The following is a 27,084-nucleotide window of genomic DNA, read 5'->3' on the forward strand; positions in this document are numbered from 1 at the left end:
AGTCAAGAGAGCACACCCACCAATTGGGCAATATCTTAAACGCGCTGGTAAAAGCGCGTGGTATTTCATAAAAATTCGGAAATACCGACGTTTTGCAGATAAAACAGAGAAAAAGAAAGGTGAAAAAACAGGAACACATTATTACCGTTACCAAAAAAGTCGTAAAATTAGTGAGTGAGAGGGAGAATTTTTTAGACTAATCCAAAATATTCCAAATAAAGTCGTTTAAGAAATGAAGAATTGAGAGGAGACAGAGAGAGAGAGAGAGAGAGTCTTTGAGGCTCGAGCTCTGTAAGAGAGAGACGTGAAAATTGCTCGAGCCGACCTGATTAGTGTGATTGGCAAGCAAAGCTCAGAGTATCTATTTCAGTGCTTTTCGTTTAGTTGATCGTTTTGTTTCTCAGGTGAATATACGACTTTTGAGTTTCTGATCCCTGTATACTACTGACGCAATTTGTGTTCGATCTCTCACAAATTTAACCTTTTCTTTTCCTTTTTTTTTTGTTTTATTCTGTTTTTGTTTTGTTGTGATTGCGTTTTGCTTCGGTGATTTGGATTTGATGTTAAATTTGGACTTGATTTTGAATGTGTTCTAGTGGGTGTTTGACATGAGGGAGATTTAGGTGTAATTTTTGTGGCTTTGGAATTTTGGAACTTGGGTCTGTTTGTTAGCTTTTTATTTGGTGCTAATCAGGGCTTTGGGAACCTTAAGATTAAAACTTTCGAGGCCAATTCCTTATTAAATGGTGTTTTCTGGGTCTGCATGGTGCGTGATTACTCGTAAGTAACGTTTATTCACTCCTCCATAACAATAAATCACTTGTCTGTAGCATATTCTCTCCAGGTAGTTTACCGGAGTGCGGTTCACTTTACAAATTTTTCAGTTATAGTCGATTCTTCGGCTATACTGCTTACTTCTCAGTGACGTACCAATTCGGTTAATTCTGAACCGATTTCAGATAATCGTGTATTAATGGCATTTAGTCTAGCATTATTCCTCTACATCTTCTTAGCCAATACCGGTTCTAGTCATTCTTTGGGTCTATTTGTTGTGCTTATTTGTCGGTGAATGGTCAACTTGTTAGCACCATTAATCCATTAATCGTGAGTTACAATTGTGTGTTCCTATGGGGGTGCAGCCTGATGGTCAAAGGGAGGGCTTAGGATGTGGTGCAGAGTCAGATGTCCTGGGTTCAATTGCGTATTAGGAGTTCCATGGATTACCTGATATACGATTATGGCGGGTGGGGTCATGAATCCGAGGTTTGCACCTCAGGAATGAGTTTGGAGGGCCCTGCCTTGGTGAAGTTCCAAATCACCAAATAAAAAAGTGCGTAGGCGTGTTTGTTTCTTTTATGATTTAATTAGAGCTCTAGGATGTACTCCTGTAACATACTTGTACAGTAAGACTAAAAATATGCTAACCGAATCCACTTGGTTTTGGACTTGGTGCAATCCAAGGTCATCATTCTCTTTGGTTTGCACAGCCATAAAATTATTCCAAGGGTTTAAATCATCTGTAGTTATATTCTAGGATAAACTAATTTTCATTGTTTTTTAATTACTGAATTTAGATGGGCCATTGGCCCTGGGCTTGTGCTTTGTCAGCTGTTTGATTGCTGAGAAAATGAAGGAAAAAAGAGAGAGAAGGAAATGATACTTTTAAGCTTTGGTTTTGCCATTATCTGGGGCTTGGGGTAATTGAAATCTCACATCATTGGAATGAGCCTAAGATGGTTATTGTTGTTTACAAGGAGTTAACCTTGTTCTAAGTTTAGTGACAAACTACTTAATTTGTTTTATTTTAGATGTACGTGGGTTTGAATATGCAGCCTAATTCTCCTAGACTTTGAGCTTATTGTGTTAAGTGTCATGGTTCTTGTATTTAGCCTATTATCAGAAGCCTTTTATCTATACAAAAGTTCTTGTATTTAGTTTTTTTGTTTTTGTTTATAGACATAGATTATCAAGAGACAGCATGAAATTGAATTGTTTTTTGCCTCTAAAATCTGGTCAGCCTTTTTATTTATTGTTTATGACTAAAATGCTATAAGCTTTTCCTTATCAGATAAAATATTGCTAATTTGTCTTAAAGTTGCTTTGCCTGGGAGAATTGTGTCTTAGAGATTGCTTAGTCTAGGAGAGTTCTGTGTCTGAGTGACAGTTGCTGAAAGCTTGTCTACTCTCAGGTTCCTGGTTGGGTATCTGAAGTTCTTATCTCCATTTAAAGAGGGGTCTCTGCAAGTTCGCTTTAGTTTGTGCTGATATTCATGGCATCTTGTGTTGGGTGTATATCCTCCTGAAGTTGGAAATGGAGAGAAATCTTGGAAGGGGTATGGTGGACCAACATAAAAACTATGAACATATTCAATACAACAATGATGAAACTAGAAATGATGGACTTGGGTCTGCAAATCAAAGATTTTTCCAGGATCCTTCAAGTAATATCAACACCAATTTGCGACCTCCAGATTACAATATGTCAGTGGAAGCAAGACCTGTAATGAATTTCTCCATTCAAACTGGTGAGGAGTTTGCTCTTGAATTTATGCGGGAAAGGGTGAATCCTAAACAGCAATTTGTTCCAAGTGCTTATGGTGAGCCTCGCACTGCAACTGGGTATATGGAGCAGAAAGGTGTGCTGGGAGTTAGCAACACGGGTTCAGAAAGTGGGTCTGATATCGCAAAACTTAACTCTGTAGAAAAGGCTCTCGTTCAGGATTTTGAGAGAAAGGGACCTTCCACGCATGAGGACAAAGTTTACTATGATTCATTGCGGTCAGTGCCCCGAACCTCGTCCAGGGATGACATCAGTCAAGGATCTCAAGTTTATGTCTCTTCAGGGGTTCCTGATAGTTCATCAACAAAGGTGAAGTTCCGCTGCAGCTTTGGTGGTAAGATTTTGCCTCGTCCCAGCGATGGCAAACTTAGATATGTTGGTGGTGAAACACGTATTATCCAGATTAGGAAGGATATTTCTTGGCAGGATCTTGTACAGAAAATGTTGACTATTTACAACCAAACTAATTCAGTTAAATATCAGCTTCCTGGTGAGGATCTTGATGCACTGGTGTCTGTATCATCTGATGAGGATCTGCAAAACATGATGGAGGAATGTAATATACTGCAAGACGGGGGATCACAGAAACCTAGAATGTTCCTGTTTTCTAATGGTGATTTGGAGGATGCTCAGTTTGGTCTCGGAAGCTCTGAGGGTGATTCTGAGATTCAGTATGTAGTTGCTGTGAATGGTATGGACCTAGGTTCAAGAAAGAATTCAATTGCTTTGGGTAGTTCTTCAGGAAACAAATTGGATGAGTTACTCAGCCTAAATGTGGAAGGGGAGAGTGGTTGTGCTGCAGCAGAACTAGGCACTGCCAGCAATGCACCTTTGGCAGTTGATACACCTTCATTGACTGGTCAATCTTTTCAACCGCTGCCACCAAGCTCGTCTAGTGCTTATGAGTCCAATTCATATCCTTATACGGGACAGAGGAATCATCATGGCGAAGCTGGACATCATTTATTATCTCCTTTCCAACCTTTGGAGAGCTTCCCCAAGAAAGATGACAAGACTGCTGTTCCCTTGTCTGTCTCATTGCAGTATGGTTACGGTTCTGACCATTCTAACTATGCTGCAGCTGGAGAGAATTTAGCTCCAATACCCGTCCATGGCCATCTGACTCTGCAGGGAGGCTTGACTGAGCAGCAGTATAGTGGCTTTCATGCACAAGATCCCGAAGTATCCGTAAAAGAGATGAAATTGAGAAGAGATAGCTCAGCCCAGAAGCTAAATGAACCTGAGAACATCCAATTTCTGGCAAAGGAAGCATCATCAAAGGAGGTGAAAATGAATAGGGACATCTTGCTCCAAAAAGTAAATGAGCCAAATAAAGATCAAACATTTGACCATGAGTATGCTGTTTCTTCTCATCCAAGTGATTGTTCTATTCCGAATTATACTTCTAGGGAAGAGGTATTGGTTACTAGCTCAGCAGTGGATACAGGATCACCCCTGGTGTCTGTGAGAAGTAATAAAAGGCTCCAGGAACACATACAGAATAAAATGCCACCTGAAGGTGTAAATGATGGGACAAAGAATAATGAAGATGACCCTTTTTATGCATCTGGTGGACAATTTACTCTGGGATATGGTGGAGCTGAGGTTTATCCAACTGATTTTAGCTACCATGAAGCACAACTGGTTCCTCCTCCAGTTTTTCATTCAGAGCCAATTCCCAGGGAACAGGCAGAATTGAACCGCTTGTCCAAATCTGACGATTCCTTTGGCTCTCAGTTTCTGTTAACGCAAGTACGTTCCGATCATTCTCAACCGATATCAATTGATAAATTGCATGATGAGCATGTGGTTTTGCAGACTGAACAGTCCAACTCATCTTCACAACCTATGTATACAACTTCTCATACTGTTGAAAATGAACTGGTAAAGCTTGAAAAGAATAAACTGTTTGCTGACAGTATTAATAACATAAAATCCAATATTTCTGAGGAGGTGCTTGAGTCAAAGTTACAGAAACCTGCTTTGAGAAATGAGGTGGATAAACATGGAATGGCCTGGGTGAAAGAAAACTACAAAGATCCCTCTGTAAACGATAAAGAAACAGCTGATGTAATAGCATATAGAGGTATTTCTGATAAACACATGGAAGGCTCTGCTTTAAGGCCTACAGACTTTGAATGGAGTGAGATAACTGCCAGTCAGAAGAATGGGAATAAAAGTGTGGCCACTACTCAGCCCTTGGCTTGGGCAGAGAGCCTGGTTAGAGGTGTTCCTCAAGGGGAGTCCCCTGTCGTTGGAACTCCAGAGCAGGGAGACATTCTTATTGATATAAATGACCGCTTTCCTCGTGATTTCCTGTCTGATATATTCTCAAAGGCAAGAATCTCACAGAATCTCTCTCGTATGGGTCCACTGCATAGTGATGGAACTGGCTTGAGCTTGAACATGGAGAATCATGAGCCTAAGCACTGGTCATACTTTCAAAAGTTGGTCCCGGATGAGTTTGTCAGAAAAGATGTTTCACTTATGGATCAGGATCATCCGAGTTTCTTGTCCCCACTCACAAATAAGGAAGGGGCTCCCATAGATTACAGCTATCCACCTATGAAGTCTGATGGCGTTGCACTCAGTCACATTGACTCCAATATCAATTTGGATGAGGAGTTTCAACAAGGATTATCTGGTGTTATTGGATCCAACACCATGAATTTGCGTCCAGATTACAGTCCTGAGCTCAAGGGAAATGAAAGTGTGCAGTTGGATGGGGTTAGCCCTAGAATGCCAGAATCGCATTATGAGGTACTCCCTTTTGTGTTTTGTTTAGCCATCCTGCTAGTACCTGTATTGCTTGCCTGTGGCCATGTTTTTTAATTTCTCTCTTCACTTGTAGGACGGGAAATTTACTCAGAATGCTGGTGCAACTCTTGGTGATCTTTCTCTGGTAGATTTTGATATTAATACCTTGCAGGTGTGATGCTCAACAATTTGCATCCATTTATCTGCATGGCAAAAGTTGAATGATCTATAGAAAGGCCATCATGTTCGAAAACATGTGGCACCATAGCATATAAATGATCTTCGATATCAACCAAACGCTTGAATTTTTGTTTATATCATTTTCTAGATCTTCAACTTATATTTTATGTGTTTTTTAAAAACATTTACAAAAACGTGTTTTTCTGTGCTTTAAGCTCACTCAAAAAGCTCCAAAAGGCAAATGACCATTTGCCACTGCATGCATTTATGTATTATCAATTATATGCTTCATTCATTGATTACTGTTCGTGATCCCGTTGGAAATTAAGTTCTTTTATATCAAGGTTTTGTTGATTATATTTTGAATGCCATAACAGATCATTAAGAATGAAGATCTTGAAGAGCTGAGGGAACTGGGCTCTGGCACCTATGGAACGGTTTATCATGGCAAGTGGAGAGGAACAGATGTTGCCATCAAGCGAATAAAAAAGAGCTGTTTCACGGGTGGCTCATCGGAACAAGAAAGATTGGTGAGTTTTCTTTCATTCAGTGTATCATCAAAGTGTTTGTTTTCCTGTAAAAATGATAAATTAAGTACATGGAAGGGTCAGTCCTGAAGATTTCAGTTGCAACAATCAAATCTAAGGCGTCTATTTAACATTTAATTATTATTTCACTATTATAAATTAATGTCTACGAAGGATTTATGTTGCCAAATTGAGTTGGCTATGATCCCTCTTTATTAGCTTGGGTAGTCCCTGTCTCTGGCGCTCCAGTTTACTACTGGTACTTACTGGTTGAGGGTAGTCAGCATCCAAACTATTGTGCTTGATTATGCTCTTTAGTTGCTTTTGCTCATTTTGGGAGATTATTTTTGTCATATGTTTCTCAGTAACGAGTAATCACTTTCCAGACCGTGGACTTCTGGCGTGAAGCTGAGATTCTCTCAAAGCTTCACCATCCCAATGTGGTGGCATTTTATGGGGTGGTGCAAGATGGGCCTGGAGGAACTCTAGCCACTGTGACAGAGTACATGGTGAATGGCTCTCTTAGACATGTTTTGATAAGCAAGGAGAGGTAATATTTTTGTTTTATGTCTAAGATGTAAAAAAGTCTTCTTATCTTCATATTAAATATGTTTATTACATTTCCAGACATCTCGACCGTCGCAAGCGACTCATTATTGCAATGGATGCAGCTTTTGGAATGGAATATTTGCATTCCAAAAATATTGTTCATTTTGATTTGAAGTGTGACAACTTGCTTGTCAACTTGAAAGATCCTCTGCGACCTATTTGCAAGGTAATTAATGCTGATGGTTTCGCTGTTTCTGGCAGACCTCGTAAATTGTTTGAAATACATGATCTCTGAAAACACTCTCACTCTCTCTCTCTCTCTCTCTCTCTCAACTCCTAACACTGCAAAATCCCACGAGGGTCGCCCTAAACTTCTGCCTTTTTGTGGAAGACATACCATCAGCCTGCAAAACTGTGGTAAATGCCACTCTAATAGTGGCCCATAGTTTCTTTTTAGTGTCATCTTCTTTTTTGTTCTCAACCCCGTGATATTTTATTACACAATCAAATGAAAGGTTTTTGGTGAAGTGCTACTCTTTTTGCAGGTGGGAGATTTCGGCTTGTCAAAAATAAAAAGAAATACCTTGGTTACTGGTGGGGTAAGGGGGACCCTTCCATGGATGGCTCCAGAGCTATTGAATGGTAGCAGCAGTAAGGTCTCTGAAAAGGTGAGGTGGTGTGGTATATTTCATACTTATAGGAAAAAGCATAATTAGCTTAAACATAATAGCAGACTTGACCTATGCCATTTTTAGTTATGAGAAACTTCTATTTTATTAAGATGCTATTATATCAGAAGAAAATGGAATTTCTTGCCTGGAAATGTTCTTCCTGTTGTTCTATGGTGCAGTTATTTAGCTATCAAAGCTATTGGTATTCCAATGTCATCGGACCTAAGAGTGTTCACAACCGATGAACAGTCACACTTTTGACAGTTGGGGTTGTGTGTTTATTTATTGAAGATGGTTTTAATGGTGCCTTCTATGCCTTTCATTCCACATAGATTGTGCCCAATCCATAATAGGTCCATGCATGTCTTATTTTTCAGGTTGATGTGTTCTCGTTTGGAATTGTCCTTTGGGAAATTCTCACTGGTGACGAGCCTTATGCAAATATGCACTACGGAGCAATCATAGGTTGAAATAACTCTCTCTCTCTCTCTCTCTAATGTCTCACTGAGGTTTGTTTTATTTAGTGGGACAGATATGGGTTTCACTCCAATGCAAGCTTTTTTCCCATTGAAATTTTGCGACATACTTAAGCTACTGAAACTGCAAGCAACAGCTATAGGATTGATGCTTGGGCCGCTTTGGTGGTCAGTCTACCTTTCATTACAGCATACTTAGTTGACTCAAGGCCTATTGGTTGATGGTTTAAAAGGTGTTCTTGATGTGCGGCTCATGGTGTCTTAATTAAGCATCAAATTTTATTTGTGAATGGCGCACACTTCACCTGAAGTGTTAAAAGCATCCTTTCCAAATGTATCAAATGACAAGCTTGGTCTGTGGCACCCTTTATAGCTCTAATACAGTACACTAATCATAGCGAGGAAATAAAGTTAACCAGCTATCAAAAGAGAAACTTTATCGACTGGCAGCACTGCCCCATCCCAGGAGAAGCTATTCAGAGACTTCACTTGCCGGCAAAGATTTTTAGCAAATGATTGCTTCCAAATCAAGTCTATCTGCAGATAGTCTTCCCTTTTAATTTTATTCTCTACCCTTTGGCATCAACATTACTAGTTGTTTCTTCGAAGGATGGGCTCATTTCTAATCTCATATTTTTGTATTTTCTATCCAACACATTTTTTTATACTTGTGATTTCTTGGTTTCCACCAACAACTTATGAAAAACTTGCTAGAAATGGTACTCTTATCTTGACGACCTCTTTTCTTGTATGCAGGAGGCATAGTGAACAACACATTAAGACCGCATGTGCCAAGCTACTGTGATCCTGAATGGAGATTCCTAATGGAGCAATGTTGGGCCCCTGACCCAGTGGTCCGCCCCTCATTCACAGAGATTACTCGACGGCTACGTGTGATGTCTACAGCATGCCAAACTAAGCCACAGAACCAGGTGCCTCAGTGATGCACCCGATGATTCCCTCCCACCATTTTGGCTTTTATCTTGAGTTGTGATGATGAGAATATGAGATATGGGTTACCTTTATATACTCCGAAAAGATTGTGAATAATATGAGTACGGGGAAGGCCCATTTATAGGTTGAAATTTTAGGTTGGATCCCTATCACCATTGGTTTATATGATTATCGTTGAGAGAAACTGAAGATGATCAGTTTTTATGTAAAGCTATTATCATCCACAGTAAACAGACTTTTGCTTTTGGCACTTTGTGTCAATAACAAATACAAATCTGTCGTTATGGTGAAGAGTTGCTGGCTCATTGTTGATTGGCAAACATGAGTTATATTATGTATTCCTATCTTAGATGTAGAAATTCAAAGAGTCAAGATGAAAATACCAACGCTGTTTGTTATCTAGAAATGGGCATTTTTCTGTTCGAGTTAGTCTACAGACAGTCTTTTTCTTATTTTATCTTCATTTATCAATCAGATCACGCACGTAGTCTCTTATTAAGGACTGTAAATACAATTTCTCTTTTATGTTTGCTGACTTGAAGAAAAATATTAAAAAAAGAGCTAATCTGATTTTCTAAGAGATTATTCTTAGGATAATTATGAATGATCTAAATCATGGTTATTCAATACAAGATTAGATGGCGTGGCTTAATAAGAGTGAAGTTTCTGCTTCAAAAATTATATTAGGTTAGATGGACATTGAAGAGTGATAATCGGAAATGTCTATGCTTTTCGGTCCTTAAGAAGAACTGTTTAAAAGCTGTTCTTTGTAATTACATACGTCTCTTGCTACCCTTAATGTCGACACAACATGTAGTGCGGTGTACATCTTCAAATTACTTATCTATGAGGCATGTGACTTCCCATGAGCCAGATGAGATATTTAAATGAAGTTGCATTTAAAAGAGACGTGAATTCATGTGTGAAGATAAGTAAAGAAACTGTGCGGTAGGAGGGAAAAAAAAAAAATGGTAAGAGTAATAAAGTAGTCCATAGGTTTTATATGTTTTATCTTTTTGTTTGTTCTGTTTTTAATTTCGTTGTTTGGATTCCTGGTTTGACATTTTTTCAAGGATTAGACGTCGTTTGGTATTTCTCTCATTTCATTTCATCATTATAACTTTTTTAAATTTTCACAAAATATAATAAACAATACAACATTTTCAAATCTCAAAACAATAATAATATTAAAATAATAATATTCTAACAATATTTTATTCAACTTTCAACAAAACATCTGAACTGAGTAACCAAATCCATAACTCTTCACATGGTTTACTTTGATAATTGATGAGGGATAGCTGCAGGCAGGAAACAGTATAAATTCTTCTTTCAGAGCAAAACAACTGTGATGACATGCTAATGTCTTGACTTATCACAGCTCCAGTACAGCATTTAACAGCTGACGCCTTCAGAATTTACCAATCTCCAAAGCCTAGAAAGTGGAAACCATTCGATTACTTGCAGGGTGCATTATCTTTAAAACCATTACAGAAAGCATAAAAGGGCTCTAGATTAGAATGCATTCTTTTGCAGTTCACCTTGATTTGCAGGGTGTTTCTGCTTTATACTGGCTGGTACATCAACCTATAACTAGTCATCTTTCTTAAGAATTCATGACGCCTTTGACCTAAACTTTCACCATGCCCAGTGCAAGAAAATCAAATCATACAATTGTAAGGGTAACTCAGCCCCCATTTCTTGCAATTTTGCTTGTGGGTTTGTTTACTCTCTAATTTGCTTCAGATCAGTTCTTAACTGACCAGCATTCTCATTCTCGCAGCAGCATGTAAAAATGACCAGCATTATAGTAACACACACACACACACGACCAAATATAATTTACTTATATTATCACCAAAACATCATACAAAGAAAACCTGGCCAACATTCAAAAGACTCTCATGAGGTACATTGAAGATCACACTGTTTTCCCTGCACATTTTCCGAAGAAATGCATATATGTAATCAATAGCTATCTTCTTGTAGAATTTTGAATCCCTCCTTGCTCTCACCACTGTGTTTCCCAGAATGTGAACCACCCCAGCATCTCTACAGTTCTTCAAAAATTCCAACTCGTCAATCTCAGTCTGGGCACTTGCCCGACCGGATGAACCTACAGTTCTGTTTACATGCAAGGGGGATCTAACAGGAACAATCGAGTCCACTGATGAAATAGTTGGGTCCATATTGGAAGAACTTGAGTTGCCATTGTTGTCAAGCAGACCATCTCTCGACCGCTGGGTTTGTTGACCATAGAGACTATACTCATCAGAGTCTGAACACCCTTCCATCATGGATTCAAGCCGGACAAACAAGAAGAGGGCATCAAACAGCTTATTCTCGAAATCATCATCTTTCTTGTGCAGGTCTTTATAACCATATCTCGCTACACAGCGGAACATGTGAAAACTCTTGGGTCCAATCCGTTTCACAAGAAATCTCTCTTCTTCTCGGACTGGTAGACTGGAAGATATTTCACACAGACAAAGACGACAACAGAGTGGATGGCAGGCAGATTTGTGATGAAGTGAAAAAGATGTGGGGAACCCCACTTGCTAGTTCAGTGTACACGAGCCCAATCCCAGGGACACGACCAGTCCTAAACTGGGGCCAAGCCCTAGAATCCACGCCATTGACACCTTACTGTGCATCTCAAACTGGTAGCGTTTCACTGTACCATAATGCCATACGTACATGATGAGAAGAAATGCTGCTGCAATACAAGGGGAACCCACCCACCTTGATCAACCTTGAAGAGTACAGCAATAAAGTAAGTGCACTCAACAACCAGCGATAGGAATGTGAAGATGAGGACAAGTATCCAGTGCAGCGCCAAACTAATAGCATGATTAAAATCATGAGCAATGTGGTTACCAACATGACTATTACCACTGCTGTGCTGCAGTAACACAACAATGTTATTCAGTTGAGTGCATGTCTCGTTTGGGGGGGGGGGGGGGGCGCTTAAAATGTGACCACAACAGGTAAAAAGTACTTAAAAACGTATTAAATTAGATGAATCTATTGATAACGCAGCCAAGAGAACCTTTGTTTCCCTAAAACATCCCGGGAGAATTTAAAATTTTTTACAATCTTGAAAGGGTAAATGTATATTAAACCAATTAGTATATATGCTGAGGTATATACTATATTCTATCTTTTTGGCACAATGGTGTTATTGACGGAACCTTTTTGCACTAAAAGTATTTGCATATAGAGGTGAAAGTTGAGCTAGCAAACCACTGAAAAAAGCAACGTTTAGTGAAAAAGAATATACTTAGAAGAACCTACAACAACACATCGTGTCCTTGAAAAGAAACCCACACCACTGAAAAGACGATAATGTCCCATCGGGAGTCTAGTCAAGCTCTATGATAAAGGGCACAAATCCTTTAATTTTCCTTGTTCCCGTACAATCACCCACTACATGGAAACGAGGCTCACTTTAAGTACAAAACACTATATATATATATATATATATATATATATTTAATATAGAAAGTTCACTTTCAGTATTAGTGGGCTTCCCCCTACATAAAAAATATATTGCGCAGAGGCTTGGAAACAATCAAAGAAGAACAACTAATGGATCTTAGTCACACACACACACACACACACACACATATATATATATCCACTTTACAGTGTTCGTACAAACTAAGGCCAACAACAGGTTATTTGATTTAACCTTTTTTTGTTTCAAAAATTTTGATCTATGTTAAAACCTTATTAAGGTATATGTCCCACTATAGCGTTGACTTGACCAATATAGACTCCAGTTCTCTCCAGATATATTGCAAGGGGCAGCTTGGAGAATTCCCAACGTCAATCTCGCAGGCTCCACTAGCAAAACAATTTCATTTACATTACAAGAAAAAGTTTGCGTAAATCTTGAGAGATTAAAAAGAGGAAAAACTCACAAACTACAGTGAAGCCTCAGTAAAAACTTGGGATTGATCAGCTTATCCATAGACCTAATTGGTCTGGAGGTTCCCTAGAGAACCACCTTATGGGAAGAAAGAAGGAAATCCTTTTACCTGTCAGTCTTTTTATAGCGGGGAACCTCACCAAGGCAAAGCCTTTTGGACCCCACCCTTGGGAAGTAAACCCCAGATACACAATCACAACCACCGTAATCACAATCTGGTAATCTAGGAGAAATCTTATTGCGAAATTGAACCCAGGATGTCTGAGTCTACAGCTCATCCCAAACCCGCCCTTTTACACTAGGCATGTAGAATTTTATTCACAGAACCACAGATTATATATTAATGTTGCCAGTGTATTGTGATATTTCCTAGCAGAAAAATATTGATCAGAATGAAAATGGGGAAGAAAGAACTCCAAACATTAAGAAGAAGCAGACTCACCATAAGCATTTCCAATTTGGACTTGATTTTTGAACCCAGCAGTCACAGCTATGCATAGAATCATAAGGATCCAATTAATATCTGGAACATATATTTGGCCAAGGAACTTTTTGGATGTATGTACAACTTTAACTCTTGGAAAACAGCCAAGTGCAAGAGCCTGCTTAATTATTGAAAACGTTGCAGATATGGTTGCCTGACTTGCAACTATAGCTGCTGCAGTTGCAACAAGAAATACCGGCCAATATATACTCTCTGCAGAACAAGATTAGATCAGTATGTATCAGAGATACCCAGCTTTATTGAACAGTGCATCCATTTCATAGAAATGTTTAAGAAACCCTTGCCAAATCAAACAGTTCAAACAAATCATACAAATGTTTGAGAAGAGCAAGGCTACGATGAGTGTGTTTTGAGAGTATTGCAACAAGCCCCTTCTTTAGCAACTCAACTCTTTCGCAGGTAAATTGAACCACTGACATCCATATGTTTAGAAGCTTAATGTCAATGCAACAGAAAAAGATTTATCCCCAATAATCGTTTGGTCACTCACTTTCAGTAATGATTGACAATGGTCAAGAGATTCAGCACATTCCAATGGCTGAGAATATACAACATTGAAAGTGTGTTAAAAAAAGTGTAAACTTAATGAGATGGACATAATCTTGAGGCTTTTATCCTGAAGTATTCTGCTTTCAATATTCAGTTCATGCTTCGTTATTTATTAACTATTTCCTATTAGTTTAGCTTCAAGACACCTATTGAAGTTTATCACCTCCTTCCTCATCCATTCTCTTTGTGGTTCCTCCTTGAGTCACCATGTGTATTTTCTTGGTTAATGTTTATGGTCAAGCCTGGAAAAAATTAGGTCCTAAAACCCTTAAATGTATCTCCTTGGGCTATTCTACCAGTCAAAAAGGGTGCAGATGCTATTCTCCTCCTAGAAAGCTCTTTTATCCAAGGATGTGACCTTTTTAAAATCCTCCCATTACCAACACATTATACGAGTTTGGAGTGTTAAAATAGAACGAAGTGATTCAATTCATCATGATTCATGTCCTATTAGTTTAAACTTCAAGACGCTGATTAAAGTTTTATCACCTCTCCCATCCATTCTTTTTGTGGTTCCTCCATGAGTCTTTTGGGTGTGTTAAAATATAACTTAAATAAATACATTTATTTCTTCCCAACGGCTTAAGCTTTTGAGACTAGTGGTGATTCAATATGATTTTTTTTTATAAGTATGGCGATTCAACATGATATACCTCTTTCCAACAGTTGAAGTTGTTGGGACAAGTGATAATTCAACAGGATGTCTTTGCTTAGTTCATGCTTGTGGTCAAGCTTGGTATAAATTAGATCCTAAAATCCTAGAATGTCTCTCCTCGGCTATTCTCCCACTCAAAAGGGGTGCAAATGCTATCCTCCTCCTAGAAAGCTCTTTTATCCATGAATGTGACTTTTTCTAATTCTCCTATTTCCAAAACACTACTCTTTGGGGAGAGAGTAACACTAAAGAAATACTATCCGAGGTTCTTTTATCCACTACTTTGTTCCAAGAGCATGAAGCCCAACGTAGTGGCATTTTATTGATGCATTTGGTATGGAAATACATGTGCCGCTTGTTAAGGAATTGAGAGCTTATTTCAAGAAGACCAAAAAAAGACCAGTCCTCATCCTCCTCCTGTGTCAATCATCAAACTCTGATTTAGGTAATCCTACTCATGTTCGATCAATTACATAAAGGGACTAGATCTTGTACTCAATATCTTATATCTAACTTTGTTTCCTATATGAATCATTCACCACTGTATCATACCTATGTATCCCGGTTGTCTTCTGCATCTATACTCAAAACTTGCTATAGCTTGCCAATCCAAAGTGGAGAGAAGCAATGCCTGGAGACATGACAGCTCAAGAATAACATATGAGACCTTGTTGAATTACCTCAATTGGATGCAAATTGGTGCTCACTGTGAGGCAAAAGACATATGCTCCCACAGAAATGTACAACACAAGATTGGTAGCTAAAGGCTTCAAAAAACTTAAGGGATTGACTATAAAGAGATGTTTGCTCCAGTGATGATGATGAATTCAATTCAAGTCGTGCTTTATTTGGCGATGAATTTAGGTCAGCTTCAATCTAATACAAAAAATGCATTTGCCAATGGAGTTTTCTCCTGGTCTTGAACTTCCCTCAGCAAATGGTAAAGAGTGCAGTTTAGAGAAGACATTATATAGGTTGCAATCTCCCATCGAATGGTTTAAAAAATTTACCCAAGCTATGCAGAGACATGGCTATAAGAAGAGTCAAGGAAATCATACATTAAAATTAGAACAAACCTGGAATAGAACGATAAAATGAATCGACAGCATGATCTCTATGATTCATAAGGTAGGCAGCTTGTCCAGAATAGGCTAAAAGAAGTGAAGGAAAGACAACTATGGTGAAAGCAATCTGTATAGCTGAAGCAGGAAAATGGGCTAAGTCGGCAAAAAGTGCCTCTGTGCCTGTGGTAATTCATATGTAGCCATTAGAATCCAAAATCATCAAATATTATATTATTTGCTTTAGCTCACTGGCTTAAAACCAAAAAATGGATTGATTGAGATGATAGAAAGTCTACCTGTTATACTAAGCATAATACCTCCAAGGGAGGTCCAGCCAGTTTTCCCTCTCCTTCTAAAATAACGGAATATGTAAAGAGGTGAGATAGCTCTCAGAACACTTCTATCATATTTCCAGATGTTGAACATGCCTATACCTCCAATTAAGAGAAACCAAAGCAGAACAATAGGAGCAAAGAGCCAACCAACTCTATCTGTACCATAGTGTTGCAAGCTAAACAATCCTACTAATATTACAACGGAAACAAGCACAATGACACCTGTACAGAAAAGAAAGAGGCTGTTAAAGACTCAAATATGAATTAATATAAAAATATATATTTTCCGAGAAATAAATAAGCAAAAATGTATTGGTTCAGGAGTGATACAATACCATTATTGATTCTGTTGTTTCCTACATTGATTCCCCCAACAGCGGATAGAACTGTAAAGATCACATGGTTAAACATCTTAAATGGATTTCAAAAGAAGGTACTTGAGAAATAAACAAGATTACCAGGAAAATAATTACAGTGGATTTTTGCGAATATAGCTTTAGATGTGTATTATAAGTTAATTAAAATAACATGAGCAAAAGAACAAGGAAAGAACTAAAAACTGGATTAGCAAACAGTGAACTACTTAAAAACCCCATAAATCTCAAAAAGATGGTGATGGCTTCATAAAGTTGATTTCTTCCAACCTTCGCAGTTATTTCCCTCTGTATGTCACTCGCCATGATAAAATCTATCAGATGTGTCTCGCAGTAGATAAGCAAGTGAAATCTGAAATGCTAGTAGTCAAAATATTGAAACTGAAAGCAGTTGTTAAGGGTTTTCCTTCTCTATACAAAAAGTTATAGAATTTAATTTGGACACCCCACTTTTGGAGAATTTACATATAAAAGCTAAAACACATGGAAAAGGCTCCTCAAAGTGAATTTCAGATTAGGGCTGTCAGATCTCTCTTCCAATTTAAAGAGGACCAATCAAATGTGTCGGGCTTTCCAGCTCTAGCATCATTTCAAGTACAATTAAAAAAAAATCACAAAAATGATGCATGTCTTATGCTTTAATATCTTCCCAATTTGCATTGATTCCTTACCACAGTAGTACAGATGGATTAACAGGGATCTTGGGGTCCATTAGTGGCCCCACTTACTACATCGTGCACAAAATAGCATATTAATCAGCTGCAAGTAATTAACCCAACATTGGACGAATATAGACGTTTATGCCTAATGAACATATCGTGTGATACTCACACGAAATAACAAGAACAAGTTATTTATTCTCACTGTTAAGTCATAAGCGAGATATCACATGCTCTCTCTCCAATTTCAGCAATTTTCAAAACCGTGATCCCTTTTCATTCATCACATTTCAGTTGCTACTTTTTTGTAATGAAACTAATGGAGTAGGCATTGGTGTACTGGGAGCTAGGGTTTTGAGCATCTCTTATCATCTTTATACTTAATCAATTAATCAATGAAATTTCTCCAAGATTGTCTCTACTTGTGGATGTGGGCCAATGTGTTGAATCATGTAAACATTGCCTTTCCTTTGTGTGTTGATTTATTTTGGTTTATCTTATCTGCTTGTTTGCCATCTAAAGTCTTACCTGGAACAGCAATTTGTAATGGTAGCTTATAATAACATGCACGCAGTACTTATATTTCAAAGAGGAAAAAAAACAGGATTTTCAGGCAGACTACTCACAAAAAGATGGAAAGCGCAAAGAAAAAAAAAATACATAGATAATCCAGCATGGAGAAAGGTATACCTGATATAGCTGGAGTCAGAATCCCATCCCCAATCACCATGCAAGTGCCAACAAGGACAAGAATAAGAAGTGCATTTTTCCTACATGCATATTTCTCCAACCACCTCTTAGTTTTTGCAGCAAATGATTGTTCATGAAAACTAGAACGACTATACGTTGTTAGCTCCTCATCAGTTCGGTGTTGGTTAGGTATAGTTTTTATTTTTGCATGTCGACAAAGCAATGAATAAAGAGCAAATGTTCCACCTTCACCACAAAGAGAAAAAGTTTAGGGAACTTGATGGTTTCTCATTGGCCTAAAATTGAGAAATATACCATGTCAATTTAAACAATGAAGACAATACTGTATTGTAGCATACAACTGGCATGTAGTTAAAATAATTGAATAGAAAGTAAAAGATATTCCTGTCTAATGTTTTCCAAACAAAATAGGATGTAAGTGTTAAACACCTTGCACCAAATCAGATCAGTTTGCTTATATAGCCTCACAAGACAGGAAGTGGTCTGATGTTTTGACAAGTTTTGGAGAAAGGAATATGCATAAGGAGGCATACTACAGTCACTTCAGCTAAGTGTAAAGATTGCAAGAACAATAAAAACAATAAAAAATAATTAATAAAGTCATGGATACGGCAACACCATAGGTGTAGCACCCTATTTAATAAAGTTCATATTCTCTCCAGTATCTATATTACAATCTTTTTTCCCCTCAACAGATAAGGACTTACTTAAACCCTTTTTAGCCTGACATTCAGTCTATAAACTCATTACATTACATAAACCCCTTTTAGTAAAAATCTAATATCCATAGAGAAAAAGGCGTAGCCCAAGTAAACAGGAACATTGTCGAAACCCGACAACAGATTTTTTTCATTTTCCAAAAGTGGTTGTAAGAGACTAAGTTCGATTCTTAAATCATGAATGAAATAAGAATTCAATGCCTCCTTTTTTTTAATCAGTAAGAATTCAATACCTCCCATTTTACAGTTCTTGTAAGTTGTATATATGCCAGCATACATTGTGCATGTTTAACAAAACATCTTAACCATAGAGTTCTTGTTAAGATAAGTAATAGGTGGTTGAACTTTCATTGACATGGACTGGCTATATAAAACTTGCCACCAATTATCCCAAAGGAAACAAGTGATAACCAAGAATATGAATCTACTACATCAGTTGGAGTAGGAAAAAATTTCCATGCCCCCCCCCCCCCCCCCCCAAAAAAAAAAAAAAGAATTACAAGAAAAGAGAAGAAAAAAGAAGACAATCTGGCATTTACATCTCTGTTCTTACTTTTTTTTCATCAAAAGGTCAATTCCAAAACAAATGAGATGGAAGTATAACAGCATTCATATGGTTTTTATGGTATTGCTTCCATCATTGGGTTAAACACAAAATGAGCCCAGTATATGATAGAACGTTGTACTAAGCATTTCCTTGATACAAGTTACAAATGCTTAAATACAAATATTCAATGAGGAGAGTAAATATGTTGAGATCAGGCTACCTTGACCATTGTCATTTGCTCTACAAACAATGAAAACATACTTGAGGAGTGGAATAAGAGTAAGGGAGTATATAATTAAGGAAAGGGCTCCAATCACGTCCTCGGGATCTTCAATTTCTTTGTGCGGAAATGTATTTTTAAAAACATACAAGGGAGAAGTGCCCAAGTCTCCATAAACCACTCCAAGACTTTGAAATGCAAGCCGTAAAAGCAATACCGCAGAGAATTTCTGTAGGAATCAAAAAATTTATCAGCAAAAGAAAATGAATATGGAATAACAACAACTAAAATATTCTCTGTATCCATCAATTTACTCCAGATAATACCTGGTATAGGTTTGGCATGCACAGATTTCATATCATCCAACTACTTCAATCATATAGCATAAAACAATGAGAGTTACTACTGATGATAGCCTAAATTCAATAGCATGCATACACTTGTATAGGCTGGCATGTACACATCCCATACAATTACTTCAATTAATGAGCTTAGCACAAAAACAGTCAATAATGGTGTAAGGTTACAAGCAGCAACATCATCTACACACCTATTCCGCGGATTCATTTCTTGCTTCTTAAGACATAAAGATCAAAATGACCAGAGCATGAAAGACACAATAAATTCAAGAACTATCATATTGGAAATCTTAGTTTGATTTATAACTTGGCTTTTAAAACAGCTCAACACAGAGAGGTATAATGCCATTAACAAGTAGTGATTTTCCTGTGAGCATTACCAAGTAGTGATTGATGTCCTATAAAATTAATATAGCATACTAATATGCGAGAGAGAATCTTGAAAGGAAAGTTGCGCGTACTTTTTCTCTGTACATATTTCTAAGCCTTCCAGCCTCCTCATCCATAGGTTGATCAAGCTTCTGATCCAACACCCACATACTGCCTTTGTTGTTATCACTGTCTTCATCAACCTCCACTCTTGAAGCCATTTGAAACTCAGTTCAAACGATTCTGCAGCTCTCAGCACCTACCCTATCTGATACCACTTTTCTCGGTCTCTCACTCCGAAACCGGAAAACAGACTCAGAACCCGCAAACTAAACCAATCTGAAATAACACGAAGTGAACGAAACCCAAAATCTCAACTTTGATCTTCACTTGAAGTCTAGTACAATCCAACTATAACTTTTCCCACCAATAAAAATCTGAAAAACAACCAAAACTTAAATTAGACTAATAACCCAATCTAAAACTCTGTCGTTCTGAACCAACAAAAGAGAATTCAAATTCAATTATAAGGAATTAAAATCATTTCTAACTACCCAGATTGATCGATGGAAACTAACACCAAACTGAAGGTGAAGAAAAGAACCAAATATTCAAGCTGTAAGTAAGACTACCAAGTCAAGCTGAAAAATGACCAAAAGACTAATCTTGATGTTAAAAAGAATATTTTTTTGTGGCAAGTCACTTACGGAAAACCCAATAAAAACCAGGAATCCAACTGAGGATTGAACAACTCAAGCACACCTCAAATGCAAAGAACATAAAGGGAAAAAGACAAAGAATTACTCTGTCACTGAAATCCGAAGTGGGGTCAGCTTGAGGAGAGATTCAGCCCCAGCCACAGGATCACAAAACCCACAAGAAATCTCACGTACCCAGTACCAAAACCCAGAGACGACCTATCCCGAGTCGGTTTCTGGAGCAAAGACGAAGGCTCTGTAACAGGACAGGACGGAACAGATGGGAACAGGGAGTCTTCTTGTGCAGGCTTCTTTTGGCTCTATACACCAAGGAAACAGAGTTTCTCTGAAAGAGTTCAAGGAAATAAGCATGAAAGTAAAAATCTCTTCAAGAGAGAGGGAGCGTCCGTGCGTGGAAGTAGTTGGTTTTGCTTGTCATTCTCGGGGGACACGTTTGTGACACTGACCGATCTCTGCTGATAAAAAAACAAATGCTAAGGTTTATATATATTTTTTCAAAAGAGTCTCAAAATAATGTAATTTTCATTTTATTTCAGAATAGGCATTAATTTTTAAAAGATGCATAAATGTACTTACATTGGCAAGAATCCTTGCATTTATTTATATTTCAAGAAAAACACAAATTAGTGGAAAAGAATACAAGAAGTACTTTGATTGATCATTGATTCATTATGTGATGATCGTAATATTTCTTCATAAGAACAAAACTGTTTGACTTTTAGACTAGAGAACGAACAAAAAGAAAAGTGAGCTTAAGCTTAAAAGTATGTTTGGATATTGAAGTAAATTGAGTTGAGTTGAGTTGAGATGATAAAATATTGTTAGAATATTATTTTTTAATATTATTATTATTTTAGAATTTGAAAAAGTTGAATTGTTTATTATATTTTGTGTTGGAAGTTGAAAAAGTTATTGATATAAGTTGAGAGTAGTTGAAGATCTAAACAAAACCTATATTGAACTTTCCAAATATTTAATTACTTGAAAGAAAAATAATTAAAATAAATTAGAATGTTAGCCTTCAATATCGTTTGTTTTCACAATCATTTTCATCTCATCTTATCTCATCTAATTGTTATAATTTTCTCAATTTTTTATATAAAATAAAATAAATAATTCAACTTTTAACAATATTAAAAAAATATTTTTTCTAATAATATTTTATTAACTTTTAATTTTTATCTCAATTCGTTTCATCTCGTCTCATATATAAAAATAACGAGGCTTAGGGCGTTTTTAATGTAACTAACGAGTGTTAAATTATCATTTTCCTTCTAAGGTTCAGAGGATAATATATCGAGAGATCACTTTGACAATTAGTAATCGTATGGTTTTGGTCAATCTTTGTTTTCAGGCAACTGTATATAGTTAGATAACCAGCCTACATATCAATGCAGGAAAGACTTTTGGTACATTATTGAAGGAAGGAATGATTTTTTTTTTTCCAACGGTTATCATGTTGTGACAAGGGCCAAAGGGTGCGTTTAAACGTTGAGTCGGGCTCAATTGAATTCAGTTATTTATAAATAATAGTGAGTTAAATAGTGGAATAAGTTATGTGAGTCCATTTAAACTGAATTTTAAATGTATTTAAATTTTAAGATAAATTTAATATTTTTTATAAAAAATTAAAAAAATATTATGAGTCTCACGTAAAAAAAATGTGTTAAATTAAAAAAAATTATGAATATCAAGTATAAGAAGATTTTGAGTTGAGATTAATTTAATAATTTAAAAATTAATTATTTATATGTTAGATTCAGTTTAAAATTAGATTAAATTTAACTAAATCTTACAACTAAACACAGACGGCAAATCCTTTTGAAAATAAAAAAAAGTTGTCTTGACCACTTAGATTCATATATAATTTGTGGAATAGGACAAAGACAGGATGATCTGGGGTCTACATTAACTAGTATTTTTGTTCTTTTTTTTATTGTTCTAACTGCGTCACCATCTTCTTGTCCATTGCTTAAAAAAAAGCTTGACTTTACTACACTTTTACCAAGATGGTTAGGTCCACGCCGTCTAGATAAAATCCACTCATACAAAGGATCAAATCGGTTTGAATAATGAGTTTAGATGAAATAAAAATAAAAATTTAAATAAAATATTATTAAAATATTATGTTTATTTAAAAATTTTAAAAAATTAAATTTTTTATTATATTTTATTTAAAAATTTAAAATTTTTTTATTATATTTTATTTCAATCACATTTTTCTTTCCTTTCCTATTTTTTTACGTAGTTTTTATTCTTTGTTTGATCCGACCCGAAATATCTGCATCAACTTTCACAAATCTGTATAACAAATATATTTTTGAAAAAATATATATTTAAAAATTTTCTTACTGAAAACTATTCTAAAAAAATTTCAGAACTCAGCGACCAGAATTGGCTGAAGTTTCTAATCAAACGGTGAAAGGATTCAAAGGAACCGCGAAAAGTCTTACTACCGATTAGAAATGACTAGGGACATGACTAGACGCAGCGTCCTTTTTCTCATCCAATGATTCCAGCTCTTGGTCGCTTTTCTTTGAAGGTTTTCAGGAATGGGATGAGATAAATTAATATTAAAATTAAAAAATAAAATAAAATATTATTAAAATATATTTTTTAATATTATTTTTATTTTAAAATTTAAAAAAATTAAATTATTTATTTTATTTTATATAAAAATTTAAAAAAATTATAATGATGAGGTGAGATAAAATAAAATATTTTTTAAAAATAAATGAGACAAGTCTAGTTTAAATTTAAAACTCATCTTAATTTAAGATAATGCTGCAGCTCCTATTGGGGCTCCCGCTGAGAGCTTCCATTGGGATGTAAGATTATTTTACATGTGTTCTTTTTAAGTTATTTTTATCTAGATTTTTTAATATTTTAAAATCTTTAAAAAAAATAAAATAAATTTAGAATATTATTAAAAAAACACTTCCTTAATCAGAAAGTAAAAAAAAAATATTAAAAAATACTTTCTTAATCACGAAGTAAAATGATTTTTTATTTTACTTCGTGATTAAGAAAATATTTTTTAATAATAATATTTTTTTTTATTTTTTTAAAATATTTAAAATTGTTAACAAAATTTATATAGAAAAAACTTTAAAAAATACATATAAATACACTTTGATAGACCCCAGCGAGAGATCTAACATTTTTCTTTATTTTATTTTATCTCATTATTACAATTTTTTTAAATTTTCACATAAAATTTAATAAACAATTCAACTTTTTTAAATCTCAAAATAATTTTCTAAATTTTCACACAAAATATAATAATTAATTCAACTTTTATTCTACCATTCACAAATCATTTAAATTAATTTCAACTCATCTTTGAATCCAAACCACTCCTTATTTTCTTTTTTCTCTAGTTCGAATTTTACTAAGGTTAGATTTGGGTCTTGTGGTGATCTCAAATGATCTATAAATAATAATAAATAAATAAAAATAATAATAAATGTTTTATAAACAATAATAGTAAACAATAATAAAATAGTCTTTACGAAACATAGCTTAACTCATTCATTAAATATGTCTCAATCCTCGGCTACTTTAAAAAAGAAAAAAGGAAAAAGGAAAGATTCCACATAATTAATTATGACAATCACTTCTTTTGTATCCTCTAAAAGTGATTTAAGCATCCGATCAATATAATTAATGGCCAATTATTTATTAAGAAAATTATCATTTACAAGTACTGTTTTTTCATGCCATGGTGTAAATAATCAATTTTACAGTAAATAGTTGGCCATAAATGTAAAATTTTCTAGCAGTGGATGGGAAATCGCTACAATCTTTTGCTTAGAAATACCTTTTACATTCAAGACGATAATAGATATAGAATGTGAATCCTATATAATTAAATATTATTTGTGGAGTACCTCATTTGTAAATATATATAATAAAATCTACATATTTCTACCCAAAAAAAAAATCTACATATTATGTAATTGATCTATATTTAAATTATAAAAAATATTTAAAGTAAAAAAAAAAATTGTCAAAAAATAGTAACCATGAATCACAATATTCTGCCGCAAATACTTCTTAAAAGGAATTATGAAAAGTTTAAGAGAAATTTTATTTACAATCCCACTTAGGAATTGTATGTGTAAGTTTTTTATTAAATGAGAAAAAAATCATTTTAAGAATGATATTTTTGTAATTTTAAAAAATTTTAAAGATAAAATTACCTAGATTTATATTGCAGTCTCCGTTCGGAGACTATATGTAATATTACTCAAAGTTTAATCCATTGGAAACTTGAAAGGCCATATTTTTTGGTTTGAAAACTGCAATAGGCCTCATGAAGCCTTACACCACACACATTTGACTCAATTTAATTAATATGTAATTTGTTATTTTATCTTAATATTTGAATATGTGTGCGCTTAAATAAAATTACAAAAATGATAGATTATATATTAATTAAGTAAATATGTGTAGTATAATGCTTCCTTGTAACGTTTCTCGGTATGGTTTTATTATATATCGCGAACCAATTAATATAGTCGTACTAACGTAGGAATCATGCATATTTTTCTCTAAATAAAGAAAACCATGCGTACAAGCATCATTCATGATCTGATCTCCTTCCAAAGCTAGCTAGCTACTGAATTCTTTGCCCATAAACTCATGAATCGAATCCGATTACATATACATTATGGGAATTCCCATAAGCATGCATGGACGAGGTATGTATATATATATATATATATATATATATATATATATATATTATACGCATATGCATGCACATATCATACATATGTCAATTAATCTCCTCTGACGTAGGTACGTGTTAGGTAAACGATCAAGATGTTAATTAACATGCATTAATGATCATCAAATTACGAATCAATAAATAAATAAATAAAAATAAAATTGAAAAATTAAAGAAAAACAATGCTATTCATAAGCCTCTACATTAAATACTATCTAGATGACATATATAATTTGATTTATAATATTAAAATATTAAATTTTATTTTTTAAATCAAATTATGTTATTTACTGGATAGTTAGTGTGTGGTGTAGAAATCTATGAATACATCGTTATTGATTAAAAAAACCCCTAACATTTTTTTTTTTCGTTTTTGTAAGCTGCAGGTAATTGGCATTTAAAAAGATCAATTGGCATGCATGGGTTAATCTGTAGTGGTAAATGAATAATATATATAAAGTTTTGCTACTCATCATCTTCACACATCATACTTCTTTTTATATTTTTGGTTTTTTCTTCCTTAAACTAGTTGATTTACTTTACTCATCATTCATATATCATACGTTTGGTAAGATAAAAAAATAAAAAAAATTATGTATAGTACATAATGTGAGAATAATAAATTGAATTTTTCTAGTATATTTTGGTCTACGATCTTCGATCTGATGATGATTTATGTACAATTTTTTGGCAGCGAAATTAATATCTTACATTGATCATGTGAGTTTTTTTTTTTTTTTTTTTGAGTTTGAGTTTGAGTATGATGTAAGACTAGTCTAGATCTCCATGCAGTTGGCATATCCATCATGATTAATCAGAGGACTTGATAAGGGGACCATGCCCATGTGATCATCTCTGATCTGCCCCTTTTATATCTCACGATCGAGCTGGCACACGAAATATAATTTTGATGAAAGCTACTTATCATCTTACATCAAACGTTTTATATATTTTAAAATTATTTTTTATTTTTGTTAAACTAATTGAATTATTTTACTTATCATCCATATACTGCATATTTATTATAAAAAAAATTAAAATAAATTAAAATAAGTAAAGTGTATAGTGTATAGGGATGAGAAGTATAATTATTCTATAATTTCAGAGCTTAACCACTCCACTTGTTTTTGGGAGGTAGGATGAGATTTCTTGATTTGGATTGAGAGCTCACTCAGTTTATCTGATCTCATCATTAATATAACTTTCATAAATTCATATAAAAAATATAATAAACATTTCAAAATTTTCAAATCTCAAAACAATAATTATATTAAAAAATAATATTCTAATAATATTTTATTCAACTTTCATCTTAATTCATCTCATTAATCAAACTCAATATTCAAACCTAACCTTAGTATATCTACTTAGACGTCAACTTGATATAATATGAATAATTATATTTGAAAACTTCTACACTACAATATTACATTATCTATATGATATAATTTGATTTAGAAAATTAATTTTAAAATTTAAATATTACAAATTAAATTCTGACATATAGATGATGTGTAGTGTAAATGCTTTCAACCAGTACTATTCAATATTATATATATATAGAGGTATATATGATGGTGGATTAGAAAACAAAAAAAAAAAAGTTACATATGATGGTGATAGTACTACTTAATTAATTCTATGACTATGAACGGCGAGGAATTTCAAGGCCAAGTATTGGCCGGTGGAGAGACAGGGTGGTGGTCCTCATGCATGATGGCCAGGACCTATTAATGCTTCTTTCCTGCAATTATAATCCCAACAAGATCGTTCACTGACCCATATATATATATATATGCACACACACATATATACATATATACTAGCAGTAGTAAAGCACGTTTGCCACAACTGTCAAATTGAAAAAAAAAAAAAATTGACTTCAAATATTAAAATAGTCTAATGCATAAGAGTAAAATTATTATTTATTCATGTTCATTATTTATTATAAAATTTAAATTA

At 34.8% G+C, this 27,084-nt stretch overlaps 2 protein-coding genes across 4 annotated transcripts; one reads left to right on the forward strand and one right to left on the reverse strand.

The window, feature by feature from the left end:
* The first annotated feature begins 222 nt into the window (after positions 1 to 222).
* On the forward strand, positions 223 to 8,965 carry LOC121267739. Of its 3 annotated transcripts, none has more exons than XM_041171764.1 (9): positions 227 to 404; positions 2,069 to 5,320; positions 5,412 to 5,489; positions 5,875 to 6,027; positions 6,411 to 6,574; positions 6,652 to 6,799; positions 7,119 to 7,241; positions 7,622 to 7,709; positions 8,477 to 8,965. In XM_041171764.1, exons 2-9 carry the CDS (start codon positions 2,312 to 2,314, stop codon positions 8,662 to 8,664), a joined length of 3,951 nt encoding a protein of 1,316 aa, XP_041027698.1. In that variant the 5' UTR covers positions 227 to 404; positions 2,069 to 2,311; the 3' UTR covers positions 8,665 to 8,965. The 3 variants fall into 3 exon arrangements, with proteins under 3 accessions (XP_041027699.1, XP_041027698.1, XP_041027697.1); XM_041171763.1 differs by having other exon boundaries at positions 2,190 to 5,320; XM_041171765.1 differs by lacking the exons at positions 6,652 to 6,799; positions 7,119 to 7,241; positions 7,622 to 7,709; positions 8,477 to 8,965 and having other exon boundaries at positions 223 to 404; positions 2,190 to 5,320; positions 6,383 to 6,473.
* Positions 8,966 to 10,500: 1,535 nt separating this feature from the next.
* LOC121267740 (potassium transporter 11) lies at positions 10,501 to 20,852 on the reverse strand. The gene is given in 14 exon segments (XM_041171766.1): positions 10,501 to 11,135; positions 11,138 to 11,209; positions 11,212 to 11,271; positions 11,274 to 11,399; positions 11,402 to 11,503; positions 11,506 to 11,576; positions 13,044 to 13,302; positions 15,391 to 15,558; positions 15,675 to 15,935; positions 16,049 to 16,099; positions 17,437 to 17,682; positions 18,944 to 19,172; positions 19,764 to 20,108; positions 20,476 to 20,852. Coding segments are annotated over 13 exon segments (2,370 nt in total). The 5' UTR covers positions 19,893 to 20,108; positions 20,476 to 20,852; the 3' UTR covers positions 10,501 to 10,539.
* Between the last annotated feature and the right edge of the window lie 6,232 nt (positions 20,853 to 27,084).

This window comes from Juglans microcarpa x Juglans regia, chromosome 5S (assembly GCF_004785595.1).
Source record: "Juglans microcarpa x Juglans regia isolate MS1-56 chromosome 5S, Jm3101_v1.0, whole genome shotgun sequence".
In the NCBI taxonomy this organism is placed as follows: domain Eukaryota; kingdom Viridiplantae; phylum Streptophyta; class Magnoliopsida; order Fagales; family Juglandaceae; genus Juglans; species Juglans microcarpa x Juglans regia.